Source organism: Hipposideros armiger, unplaced genomic scaffold (genome assembly GCF_001890085.2).
Source record: "Hipposideros armiger isolate ML-2016 unplaced genomic scaffold, ASM189008v1 scaffold_834, whole genome shotgun sequence".
In the NCBI taxonomy this organism is placed as follows: Eukaryota; Metazoa; Chordata; class Mammalia; order Chiroptera; family Hipposideridae; genus Hipposideros; species Hipposideros armiger.
In genome coordinates, this window is record NW_017732184.1 from 141,172 (window position 1) to 154,833 (window position 13,662).

Here is a 13,662-nt window from a genome sequence, read left to right on the forward strand (position 1 = left end):
TTGTGCAACCATTATTACCGTCTACTTTTAGAACATTTTCATCACCCCCAAAAGAAACCCACATTAGCAGTCACTCCCCATTTCCCCCACCATCCCCCTTTCTTGGCAGCCACTGGTCCACTCTCTGTTTCTGCTCATGCTCTTTTTACTGCATGGCACTGTTTAGTGGAGCATCCTCCTTTTAAAGACAACAAATTACATGAACTTATACCCATGCTTCTTTACTCTGTCATGTCTCAAGTGCTGTGTGAACTGGTGAGCTGCTGGGTTGAGCTGGGTGTGGAGCTGAGGTTTACCTAGGGAAAACCTGGTTGAACTTTGGGCCATTGGTCCACTTAGATTAAGTGGGCTGGGTTTTATAAAGGGTGGGGTGGTGGAACAAGGTTCTTGTTTCTTTATATTTGATGCCTGCTGGGCCCTGCTTTCAACAGGCTGCCTCCAAATTGTTGTCTCTTATGTTTGCTGTCTCTAGGCCCTCACAGGAGGGAAGGGCTCACCATGCTATGTTCCATCCTGTTTACAGGATTTTTGAGGTGAAGCATCAGCACAGGAAGGTGGAAAACCAGATCAAAATGGCCAAGATGGTTCTGATGAATGAGCTGAACAAGCAGGCCAACGGGCTCATAGAAGAGCTGGAGGTATATGTGGACAGATGGATCAGATGGATGGGTTCTGTGCCCTTCCTGGGTCAGAAGCCAGGCACATATTCAACTAGTCCCAGGGCTCAGAGCCACTTAGGCTGGAATTTAGATGTAAAGTTTCCATAGCTCTCTTCTGCTTCCTATATCTTAAAATGTCCAATCTAATTTGGGGAGGGTGGCTCCTTAAGGGCTGGGAAATTAGTTCAAACTCCCATCCATGTGATGGCTCCAGGCCAACTGCCTTCCTGAACTATTCGGGGTTATAGCCTTGGAAGAGAGCCATGTAACAACCCACCTTCGTCACTAAGTTATACTCAAGAGATGTAGACATTCATTCACTTTCTCATTTATTTATCACTCATTCCATATGTGTACCATAAAATCTACCCACTCCTTCTTCCTCCCTTTTTTCCATCCCTCAGCAGCCCATGAGAACACTGTCCTGCTGTCCTCCTCTCAGGCGTGCAGTCTCATCTGATTCCATCAGTGTTCACACTGACACGCACAGGCCAGCAGACTTCCTAAGCAGGTGGCCTGCAGTCCAGGAACAGGATCATGGACTGTCTTCTCTCTCCATACCCAGGGCATTACTAATGAGAGAAAACAGAAGCTGGAACAGCAGTTACAGAGCATCATGGTCCTCAACCGTCAGTTTGAGCATGTGCAGAATTTCATCAATTGGGCTGTCTGCAGCAAAACCAGCGTCCCTTTCCTTTTCAGCAAAGAGCTGGTAAGAACTCCAACTCCTCAATCACTGCTTTTGAGTTAGTAAGTTAATGACATTTTATTTTTTTACCAAACCCCACAGTGCAAAGGACCCAGGTGCTGAAATGGCCCTGCCTTCCTCTAGGCAACTCAGCTGGGAAATTCTGTAGTGACTTGTCTTGGGTCACGGGTTCAGACTCTATCCTGGACATTAACAGTGTGTTGGACATTCCATACAAAGTTATTTGGGTTTAAATGGGGGGCTGAGGGGAAAGGAGAAGTTGAGGATGATGTCGAAGTGTTGGGCTTGGGGGAGGAGTGATGTTCAGGAGAAGGAGCAAGAATATTGAAAAAAGTTGGTGAGGTTTGTATTTGGATGTGTTGAATCTAAGGTGTTTGTAGGGCATCTAAAAGGAGATGTCTAAAGTCTGTTTTGATGGACGGGTCTGCAAGTCAGAAGAAAAGTCAGGGTTGGGGATAGAGATGTGGGAGTCACTGGGATAACGGTAATATCACCTTGGAAGAATATGTGAAGAAGAGAGAACAAACCTGGAACCCAGGGAAATACCATGATTTTCATTAGAGAGAGGAAGAGGATGAATGAAGGAAAGTGAGATGCAAAGGTCAGAGGAGAAACAGGAGAGTGTGGTACACAGAAATTAACAGAGTTTCAAGTTCCAAATGGTCAATGTTATCATTGCCACACAGGTGACAGAGGATGAGTAGTGAAGAGAAGCCGTGAGACCTGGGAATCAGGAAGTCCCTGGTGATCTTTTGAAAGAAATTCCAGCAAAGTAGGAGGGCTAAAAGCTAGAATGAGGGGACTGAGGATGAGAGGTGAAGTAGAGACAGGAGTGAAAAAAGAGGGAGATAGGCTTTTTTTTTTTAACGTGCACACATATTTGGGAGAAGAAGTTGAAGAGAGGAGTTGTATGATGGAGTGAGCATCATGAGAAGATAGAAAGAAGTGGGATCTAGAGTGAGCTGGGAACCTTAAACATAAGAGCCTTTCATTTCCTCAGAGATGGGAGGTCAAGAAGGTATCAGTATAACGTAGTTAAGTTTGGAGGCAGCGGGGATACAAGTTTGGGGGACTTTGCCCTTTATGGTCTCTTTTGTCTTCTGTGAAGTTGAAGGTGATAATAAGAGGGTTAGGCACTGGGTAAGTGGCATTGAAGAGAGAATTGAAGATTTTAAATAGTCACCAAAGACACTGGAAGAGGAAGCTAAGAAAGGAAGTGACAAAAAAAGGGACTGAGGGGTGCCTCTGAGGTTACTGATCGCTGAAGTGACCCCAGGTCACATGGTTTTGGAATGGCTGGATTGACCTAAGGTTAGGCATTGGTGGTGGGGAGGGAATTAGGGCGCTAATGATGGTGTTACGGAAAATGATGGAAAGCTGGGAGGGCCCTGTGGATTGGAGCCGGCTTAGGGAGTTCAGTGAGGTTGAAGAGCATGTTCCAAAAGGGTGAGAGCTAGTTATGATCAGGTAATAGGTGATTGGAGTTTAAGGTCTCATAGGTAGAATGGTTCTAGATGAGGTAAAGGGTGACTGAACTGAAAAGAGAGGTGAAGTTGATTGACATTAAAAAGATCAAAGAAGTAAGTGGTCAAGATGTTGACTGGGACATTAGTTAACTAGATGATGACAGGATAAGTTGGACACTTGCCAAAGTCCTAGATCAATGGGAGAGTTGGTGAACATATGAAAGTGATGAGGGAGGAAGAGGGCAGTTGGTTAGGATGGAAGGGAGTTTTACATGTGGGCGGAAGGACAGCAGTGGGGAGCTCAGAGAACGTCTGCCCCCATAGGCCTGTACATTGAGATATGGTAGAATGAATGGAGCACCCTTGAGAGGGCTGCCAGGCAAGTGATATCCTGAGGGAGAATTACAAATCATTTGAGGCCTGGAAGAAATAAGAATGTAGGGGTTCCAGAAGCCTCAGTAGGAGGGAGGAGATCAGTGGGCAATGGGGGGGTACAGGGTGGGTGGGGGTGTGTGTGTGTGAGGGGGCAGGAGAAGGATATGAAGATACTGAAAAGCAAGGCAATGAGCATATGGCGGAGGACTCGAGGCTAAAGAGCTGTGGCTTCGAGCCCTTCAACCGGTCCAAAGAGTGAGGGAGAGAGAGTTGTCATTCAGACACAAGATGCCCAAAGAAATGATCCTTGGTGCTGTTGTCAGATTGTGTTTCAGATGCAGCGATTGCTGGAGACAAATTGCAACACAGATCCTGGCTCCCCTTGGAGTATCCGATTCACCTGGGAGCCTAACTTCTGGACCAAGCAACTGGCTTCCCTCGGTGAGCCCGGGCCCACCCTGTGGGCTTTTACATAATTGCTAAAAGTGAATATAGAGCTTCTGCTTGACTTACTGGATAGGTCAGCATAGGCCCAAGAGAAAGCACTCACTGAGACTGCCAGAGGTCATGGAGCCATTCGGCAAGTCTTTCCTTGTGTGGGGTGGGGATGGCAGGGTTGGGGGCGGTTAGGATATGGATGAGGAGCTCCCCCACTCTCTGCCACCCTATTTGTCCAACACACAGTTCCCCAGCTCTCTATTTGAAGCCTTGTTCGTTTGTCCTGGGGATGACACTCTTTACTTTGCTGCTTTCCAGCACCCCCGGTCCCAACTCCCAATGTTGAATTTTTTTTGTTTTGTTTGAGTCTCTGTTGTGCCATTCTGTTAATAAAAAGAGTGGGTGCTCTTTGAGGGAGCCTATGCTTTCTCTAATGGGTTATAGATGGAGTCTGGACTGAGCATCTGGTAAAAGCAAAACAGTATCTCAAATGTCCCAGGGCCCCCAAGGCTGGTCCACACAGAGTCTATAGACTGAGCCTTAGAGATCAGGGGTTGAATTTCTTAATCTCTGCACCTGGTACAGGTATGCTGAATGATGTCCGTTTGCCCCAGGAGCACGAGGTAGCAAGTGGGGAACCACTGCAGATTACCTTTGAAAACACTCTCTATTCTGAATTTGCAGGCTGTATAACTACTGAAGGTGGACAGCTATCCCGGGCAGATACTCCTGCTTATGGAGGCTTACAGGGACCATCCTCCTTTTATCAAAGCCACCAGTCCCCAGTGGCTCAGCAAGAGGCTCTTAGCCACCACTCACACAAGTTCCAGTCTCCAGCACTGTGTTCCTCGTCCGTGTGCTGCTCCCACTGCTCCCCAGCCTCGCCCTCTCTCAAAGGCCAGGTACCCCCACCCAGCATACACCCAGCCCACAGCTTTCGGCAGCCCTCTGAGATGGTGCCCCAGCAGCTGGGGTCCCTGCAGTGCTCCACCCTGCTGCCCAGGGAGAAAGAGCTGCCCTGCAACCCTCATCCACCAAAGCTGCTGCAGCCCTGGCTGGAGACCCAGCCCGCTGTGGAGCCGGAGGGCACACACCAGCGGCTGGGGCATCAGCTGACCTCCCAGCCGGTGTGCATCGTGCCCCCGCAGGATGTTCAGCAAGGAGCCCATGCCCAGCCTACCTTGCAGACACCCTCTATCCAAGTCCAGTTCGGCCACCACCAGAAGCTGAAGCTCAGCCACTTTCAGCAACAGCCACAGCAGCAGCTGCCGCCTCTGCCGCCTCCGCCGCCTCCACCGCCTCCACCCCAGCCACAGCCACCCCCACCTCTCCCTCCATCTCAGCACCTGGCTTCCGGTCAGCATGAGAGCCCTCCTGGGCCCGCCTGTTCCCAGAATGTGGACATAATGCACCACAAGTTTGAGCTGGAGGAAATGCAGAAGGACCTGGAGCTTCTCCTTCAAGCTCAGCAGCCCAGCCTGCAACTGAGTCAGACCAAATCACCCCAGCATCTTCAGCAAACCATCGTGGGGCAGATCAATTACATCGTGAGGCAGCCGGCACCTGTCCAGTCCCAGAGCCAGGAGGACACTGTACAGGTGCGCCTCAGGGTGGCTCGGGCACACGTTCTCCCTGTCCTGGGACTGCTCAGGGAACACAGCCTGCCCAGTTCCAGGGTGGCCCAGGACCAGTTCATCTGTGGCCTGAGCACAGCCATCCCCCTTCAGGACGGCCCTGGGCTCCACCTCCCACTTCAGGGACGCTCTAGTCCCAGCACAGAGCTGGGCTCACTACTCTTCAGCGTGGCCTAGCTTAACCCTGCCCTCCTCAGGGACCTAGGAACCTTGTCCATGATTAGAACCTTCTGGGCTGTGCTAGACCCCTGCCAGTGCCACAGCTGAAGGGAGGCTCTTTTCTTTGTAATCTCCTCAATTCTTTGCTGGGAACTTACGAATCTCAGGCAGGAGGAAGGGAGAGCTTAAGGAGTGGAGGGAAGGTATGCATTAGATGCTATGAGCAGCAGCTTTGTAACACTGCACAGCTATAGACTTAAAGTTTATTTCAAGCCTACTAGGTAGTTATGTTTTCTATACACTATATCCCATCAACATGTTCATCCCATCAACAGCATTGGTTAGGTAGGCATTACCATCTGGATTTATAGGTGCAGGAGTGGAGGTCAGAGAAGGCAAGGAGTTTGCCTAGAGATCGTAACACACTGAGTGCTAGAGTCAAGACTGGGATTCAAGTCTGCTGGCCCTCATGCCACAGAAGAGGCCTCCTTCTTTCCCTGGGGGGATATGAATGCTGCTCTTCTCTTTTCTCAGCCAACAGCCAACTGAGGAGATACAGTTCGTACCTCTGGGATCTTGGCTGCATTCTACATCTTCATCCTTAACTCTTGCGTTTTCCCCAGAGCTTCCTGTTCCAGCCCCTTCCCTCTGTTTCTTCTCACTTTTCCCGTAGCGATGTTGCCTTTAAATCTGTAATCACATTTATATCTTCAAAGCAGCTCTGTAGACTTTTACTTTATTACAAAATGTAAGGCCTCACATTTATGCTCAGTACTGACAACTCCAGATCATGCTTCAGTGTCTTCCTATGAGGCTCAATTCCTTTAAGGGGATATAGAATAAACCTTACAATGGCAGAGAAGGGTCTAGGGTTCATAGAGGACCACAAGCTAAAAGAAAGTCGTAACTGTTGGGATTGCTCAGGTGAATATGACAGAGTTAGTTCAGAATTCTTGGTTTGGGTTTTATCCTAAGACTGTCATTAGGATGTAGTCTTAGGAAGAGTTTAGATAAGAGTATCTTTCTTTCCGAAAAAATGTTAAGCCGTTCCCAGTGTGTAGGTGGTGGCAATGGAGAGGGCAGGGCGACATTAACCCTTAGTGCTGCTGCTGCTACTCTCTGCAGTGAGACCCACCCACGTTCTTTTCTTCTTCAGGCTACAGATGAGTCCCCGGCATCGACATCAGAAGTCCCAAAGCCAACTCTCTCTCTTGACAAGAACACTGCTGCTAATTTGCCCCAGGCATCTGGGGACGAAACCCCTCACAGTGTCCCCCCATTGGACAGCACCATCCAGCACTCCTCTCCAAATGTGATGAGAAAGGTACTAACGGAGCCTGCTTTCCCCGACCACATGGGACCCACTGCCAGCCAAGACCCCAGGGAGCCGGATGAGGAGGATTGGGCGGGGGGAGGAGTGTCCCTGTTCCATCCCTGGATGTTACACAGCCCTGACTCATGCCTTCTGTCCTAATGAGTCAGCACCGTAGGTCCTCTCCCACCCCTGTTTCTACTCCCACACACATACTCAAAATGGGACCAGCTGGGCTTCATTTAGGGTGGAAGGGAAAAGGGAGAGAGAGCCAGTTTACTGAACACTTACTCTGTGCCTGGAACTGTGCATGGTGCTTCCAACAGTTCTGTGAGGTGGGCATCCCCATTTTATCACTGAGGAAACTGAGGTTCAGGGCCCCGTAGCTAGTAGATGAGAGGGCTGAGGTTTATTTAAAACGAAATCTGTCAGAATCCAAAGCCTGAACTTTTCCCTCTCTGCAATGAAAATGGGGAGAGATTTTATGTGACTCCATACCTCTAAGCTGGTGGGCTTAGAATTTGACTCAATGGGATTTGTTGGGAGAGTGGTCTGCAGAGATGTCCTTCCTGTCCAGCCGCCTCCCTGCTTGCTGGCAGTGTTCATTTACTCTGCGATAGCCCAGAACCCCACGACTCCTTAGCTGCTCCACTCTTACCCCTGTTCTCTACCCCCACCCTGTCCTCCTCCTAGCTGAACCTCAGCGTTGTGCCAGGCCCTCCACTTAGGCCCCCTTGTCCCTTGGCCCTGTTCCTCTTATCCCGTTGCCTTCTCTGGCCTGGTGTTCTCAGCCCCCCTGTTGCCTCACTCAGCCCTGTACCTGCTCTGTCAGCTATCCTGTACCCTCCCAGCCTGCACCCTCAGCCCTGCAGCATCCTTCTGGGCCCACAGCCTCAGTTCTGTGAGTTGTTCTGTGGACCTGCCCCTCACCACGCTTCTCCCAGCAGCACCAGGGCCATATGTCTTAGATCAGTCTATCTCAGGGATACTTGAGAAGAGAGTTTAGAAAAGTAAGGGATGGCAAAAATGAAATGTTAACTTGGAAATCCCTGTTGACTCTTGAAGTCTGGGTAGGTCTCTGGAATTAGGGGCTTTTTGTTTATGCCTGGCCTGTTCTATCTGTTGAAAATGCTTTGACCTAGAGGACCATAAAGATGTTGTAAATAGGCGCTTTGTGTCTCCTTAGGGTTTTAATACTGGGTCCTTAAATTCCAATACTCCAAACGTTTATTTATTCACTCAATATTCAAAAAAATATATATTAATCTCCTACTTTGTGCCAAATATTTTGCTAGGTGTCAGGCACACATTGGTGAGTAAGATAGTCTCACACGGGAGCTTACAATCTGGAGGGAGAGACAGTTAAACAAGCAACAACGATAAAGTGTGATGAAGTGCTGTGATAGTCCTTGGGGTATATAGAAGGGACACCTAACCCTGGAGGAGGAGCTCTTCACAGAAGACTTCCTAGAGGACTTGATTTTAAGCTGAGATTTGAAGGATGAGAAATTAGGCGTTAGGCGAGTGAAGGGGGTGGGGGTGGGGTGGGAGCTAGAATGACTAGTCAAATGGAAAGCAAGTAGGAAGCTCCAGAAGTGCCTTAGGGGCACTTAGGGGGTTTCCGATAATTTGGCCTGGTGGGAACCTGAGCTGTTCTGCCGAATGGGAGTGAAACCACAGGGGTTAGAGGCCTTGTAAATTATGCTGGGGAATTGGCATTCAGTCTTGTGGGCTGTGAGGAGTAAATGAAGCATTTCTAGCAAGGAGGGACCTGGTTTGAATTAAATTTTAGAACGCTCATGTTAGCTGTAGTAGGGAGACCAAAATATGGGGCTGTCAGAAAAGTCACGAGCATTTTTGCAATGAAAAACATAGAAGAAATACGTCATGACTTTTCCGACAACCCAATAGAACAAAGGAGAACTAGGAGAGGTTAAAGGAAATCAGAAACAGTGGGAATACAGATGAAGCAAGGACTTCAAGGAGTCAGATCACAGGAGCTTTTGGACTCAGAGTCTGATGGGCAATGGGAAATGATGGGGAGAAAGTCTTTTGGTTTGGCACCCAGGTCTGTTTTGGTCCCATTCGCTGACATGGGAGCACGGGAAGAAGGCATATCTGGGAGTAGGAAAAAGCTAAGGTTTGAATTGTTGATGTTGTCCTGTGGAAGCTGCGTTAGGAGATGACCAGGAGGCGTCTGGCTGCGATGTCAGTAGTTGAGAAGGAAGCACGGGAATTGCCAGGGCTCAAGTGGTAGCGGAAGCCATGCAGAAAAGGCCCTGCTTGTTAAACAGGTCTCGGTTCTGTTCCTAAACACAGGACAGAGGAAAGAAGGTGAGCCACGCGCAAGCATGGTGTGTGTGCAGCCTGGGTGGGTGGCCCACAGGGCGCTCTGAGCAGCAGGGGGCTGCTGTCCTCCTGTGTGGCTTCAGGTTGGTATTGGGGTTAGCGAAAGTCCTAGGAACTCTAACTTCTCTGATTGAGCTGCCCTGGCACCTGTTAACCTGGGCTTATGCAGAGGTTTGGAGGACAGGTAGCCTGGAATTTTTCAATTCCATAGGCTTCTTCATGGCTTGGACTCCTAGAAAAAGCAACCTCAAGGTTGTCCTCCTGGCCCAGAGGACCCTTTGCATCTACTTGATTGAGAGAGATACTAGTTATACAACAAAGCTACTGAAATAAGAAAAAAGGGCTTCCTTTTTGAAGGAATTCAATACCTTGAGCCTGGGATTATGCAGAGTGGAGGGTGTGAAGCTTGAAGATACCAAATAACATTTTGAGTATCTTCTCACTGAATGATATTTTATATAGCATTTCTGACTTTTTTTCCATAGGTTTTTGCATGGATTATTCCATTTTATCTCTTTATTTATCCTAGAAATACTATGAGGAAGCCACTTTCTTATGCCCCTTCGAAAGGTGTGGAAACTGAGACACAGAGGTTAAGTGACCATTCTAAGGGTTATCCAGTTGATTATTGGAAATGTTAAGCCCAGAGCACAGGCTCCTGACTCAACCCTGTGTTCAATGACTAGGTTAGATCACCTTTCTTGTGCACTGCGGTGGGAGTGGTAGGACCCATTTGGCCATTAACCTGCTGGATTTTCCTGTCTTTACAATCTCTGACGTAGCCTGAGGCCTTGCTGGGGAGAGGTCTCAGGAGCCAGCCTAGTTTGGTCTTTTTTGTCTTGATCTGGTAAAGGTGTTTTAGCCTTCAGCCCACTCCTCAGCCTGTACTGGCCTGAGTGCCAGAAGAGTCAGAAAAGTCTATCTGAAGGTCACAGATCAGAGGAACCTGTGGTACCAGGCACCTCTCCGCGTGTCCCTTAGGGACTCGTTCATGCTCTGAGCACCTACCTCACTGACTTTTTATCACCACAAGGAAGATTTCTGTTACAGCAGAGCCACTGTGCCTAGGAGCTGATACCAAATGAGCTGCTGGTGAAAGCAGATTGCTGCTGAAAATGAGATGTGAAAGCTCTAGAATGGGTTTTCTAGTGGCTTGAGCACCACAGTCTCAGGAGCATCTTATCCCACTACCTTCCCTGCACCCAGCAGGATGCTTTTGAATGAATTTTGACATTTGTCTGACTCTAACTGTTGCCTAAGCTTCCTAATCTTGATTTAGCCACTCTGAAGAAAGACCATGGTTACAACTCTACAAAGGAGCCCTCTTACCTCCCAAGTGAAACTGGAAGACATTTGATGGCATTGTTTCATACTTCTGAACTAGACTACTGCTGAAAAATACACCCAGCCCTTTACTTGAAGCTCTCATGGAGTCAAGGCTGAGGCATCACAGAGAGCCCCCTCTGAGCCCCAGCTCGCCTGCAAGAGGGATCTTTCCTCTGCTCGTAATGTGGCCGTGGATCTTTCACAGAGGACTTGGAGGCCACCAGAATGCTGTTTGTGGCTTGAGAGGAGTCTGGGATATATTTTCAGTAAATGTTACTGAAACAGCAGGCATTCCTGTGGGCCAGATTATTGAGAGTGATGCAGCATGAAGGATTATGACTCACACAAATAGCATTTATTACCATTATTGAAGCACTTTGATACCGGAGCTCTAAATTTGATTTGTACGACTCAGTGAGATTTACATTAACCTGTAAGGAAGGAATTAAAGCACAGAAATGGGTAATGGCTTGCTTGAAGTCATGCTCTAAACCCCAGCATAAATGTGGAAATGCTAGGCATCCTGCCTTCATAGTTCCCAGATCCACTGCTATGGACCAGATCATGGGCTCTCAATCTCAGGAATGATCTTTTCCTTGTTGCCCAGCCCTGGCAGCAGCTTTTGCTTAGAATGTTCCTGAACACAGCGCCTCATGAGGCTCTGTTAGGGCACAGTCTGTGTTAGCACATGTAGAACAATACAGAGATCCACTCTGCCCCACTCAGGAATCAAGCCAAACGCTCCCCAGGTCTGGTTCCCTGACTTCAGCTCCCTTAAGAAGCCTGTTCTAGCCTGATATGGTCCACAGACCAAACCCGAGCTCTTTGTCTAGGTCTCCTGATCCATGAGAAAATAGGTCTTGGCTTCCGGTCCTTAAATTTCCTTTCTCTGGCCCAACCAAAATTCCTCTGTCTACTTGAGTCTCCAAGGCTTCAAGTGTTTTGAGGGTTCCACTTATTCTGGCTTTCAGTTCAGATTTACTGGAATCTACTTATTCCTTTCCTCTTTCTTCCATCTCAGACTCTGGGACCCTCTTTGCTTTTTCTGTCTTTCCGGGATCATCAGGGCACTGGGCACCGCTCAGTTCTCTCTTCACCTCCCGTGAACTTTTTCTCCTTTGACTTTGGTCAGTCAGCACAAATCAGCATTGTTGCATCCGCAGCAGTGGCCCTAATTCATCCAAGGGCTTTCCACTTGCTCTGGAGGAGCTCACCTGCCACCAAGAGCAACTATTTCTTCATTAAAAGCCAAACTGGGAAACCACTCACTGAAAAAGTTAGTTAGTTCCATCCTCTGCGACCTGACTCAGTTGTTTCAAGATCTACTATACTGTTAACCAGTCCACCTAATCTAAGCTGTCGAAGCTCTCAGATAGTCCAAGGATTTACATCACACATCTGTTTGCCGCCATCCCCTGGTCTGTTTCCTTCAGCCAGAGTGTGAAGGTCTTTAGTGGTTTTCCAAGGCATAGCTCCCAATCACTGGTCCCTTCTAGTGCACATTGACGTGTTGGTCAGGCTTTGACAATTTTAACGACTAGAACAAAAACCTGAAACCAGAAGTGATGAGTCAAAGCTTCAGAGCAGCACCAAAACAGATGTCACAAACCCTACACATTCTATCCTGTGTGAGATGATCAGCCCATACTCCGGTATCTATCTGGTCAGTGTTCTTGATCTAGCAAGCTGTTATATGGTTTTCTATGGACCGCTTTAGTTTTCCTGTATACGCAGTAAGCAGGTTAGAAGCAGGGAGTCAGGACTTCTACAATGGCAGCTAATAAACAACAGGGAGAAGACAAGAAACATTGCCTGGAGAAGTGGCACAGAGTGAGGGCCTTGAAAGGACGAACTAAGCCCGACAGGCTTGGGAGCTCCCGGAAGCACCCCTGAGCTACAGCCCACCCCAGTAACAGAAGTTCATCCGAGTTTCTTTGCATCACTAATAAATGGTCTCCTTAGGCTCCCATGTCCTCTGTTTAATAAGACAGGGTAGTGTGTAAAGTGTGTTAGACGTGCCCCCCTTCAAAATATTTTAAACCAATTACATTTTGTTATTGGAAGAGGTATGTTTCAGAGAGCTGAAAAATGAATTTCTGTGGAACACCACCCTACCTATGCTACTTTATCCCCAGCAATATTATCTTGCTTGTAAGAACCTGAACTTTATATTAAACTCAGGGCATGTTCACCCAGTGTCTGTTTATTGACTTCTCAATCCCGTCTTACTCAAGCACTAGCTTTCTAGCTAATGGCACAAAATCAAGACGAGACAGCAGATTTTCAAAGCTGGACTCAGATACCTGGTCTTATAGGCCTATAGGAGCTTGGGAAATCTGGGTAACCACTCTGTGTCTCAACTTCCCTTCCTGTTAAAATGAAAGGACAGTGCTTTCTCTGAATTTTGGCAACACTATGTGGCGATCATTCGAATAATAATATAAACACATTGAACTCCAGGAAGAGACCTGGGTGGTGACGGTGGAGAGAGGGAGAACAGCAGGTAACAGCACAGGTTAAGCAGGAGTCAGGCTAGATGAGTGAAGGGTTGCATAGGTGACTAGTAGTTGAAAGACAATTCAGGGAGGTAGCAGGCTAGGCAAGTTGTGGACGCAGGTAGTTCAGACAGGTAAATTATATTCAGACAGGTAAATTCTAGGTAAGGTGATTAGACAAGTCACAAGTCAGGAAGGGGGCAAACAGAGATAAGGAGACAGAGGTAAAGAAATAAGAGACAAGAAGAGGAAAGGGACAGGGACATAAACATATCATTTGGGAGGAGAGAAAATGAGGGGCAAGTGAGGCGGTGCTAAGTCTCATAGCAGCCTCCCCTCGTCCCCCAAAGGTGACCTGAATGGCTTATTGGAGTGAGTATTTCTGTTCTTTTCCTCCCTGAGCTAGAAAACGGTTTATTTTCACTTGCTAACCATGAGGGAATACATATTTTCCCTCATGAAATCTGAAGGTTTTTGTATGTTTGTATAAAAAGATGAAATCAAGGTATCAGCTATGTACCTGACAGCTTGGAAGTGTCAGTGATTGCCCTATATAGACTTCACAGCTGGCCATACACTTTTGCCTTTTATCACGTGACCTGGGTGCTAGAGCGGGCAGGCAGCATCGCCATTGACAGGCAAGCTCCCCCTGTGTGTGAGGCACCAAGTGTCAGTTGCGGCCACATTCTCAAGCCCTTCTCCAATCCTAGCATGTGCTTGAGAAGCCCTTTCCTTCCTTG

The 13,662-nt window shown here is 48.0% G+C and overlaps 1 protein-coding gene across 6 annotated transcripts in view; it reads left to right on the forward strand.

Moving 5' to 3' along the window:
• The window catches only part of TRIM66 (tripartite motif containing 66), a 65,910-nt gene that overhangs the window by 40,597 nt on the left and 11,651 nt on the right, over positions 1-13,662 (forward strand). For 5 of the 6 annotated variants that reach the window (XM_019629279.1, XM_019629284.1, XM_019629280.1 and 2 more), the window contains 5 exons: positions 473-638; positions 1,225-1,371; positions 3,533-3,650; positions 4,332-5,245; positions 6,597-6,764. In XM_019629279.1, coding sequence (XP_019484824.1) covers positions 473-638; positions 1,225-1,371; positions 3,533-3,650; positions 4,332-5,245; positions 6,597-6,764 — 1,513 coding nt within the window. The remainder of the gene's footprint in view (positions 1-472; positions 639-1,224; positions 1,372-3,532; positions 3,651-4,331; positions 5,246-6,596; positions 6,765-13,662) is intronic. The other variant, XM_019629281.1, reaches the window with a different exon arrangement.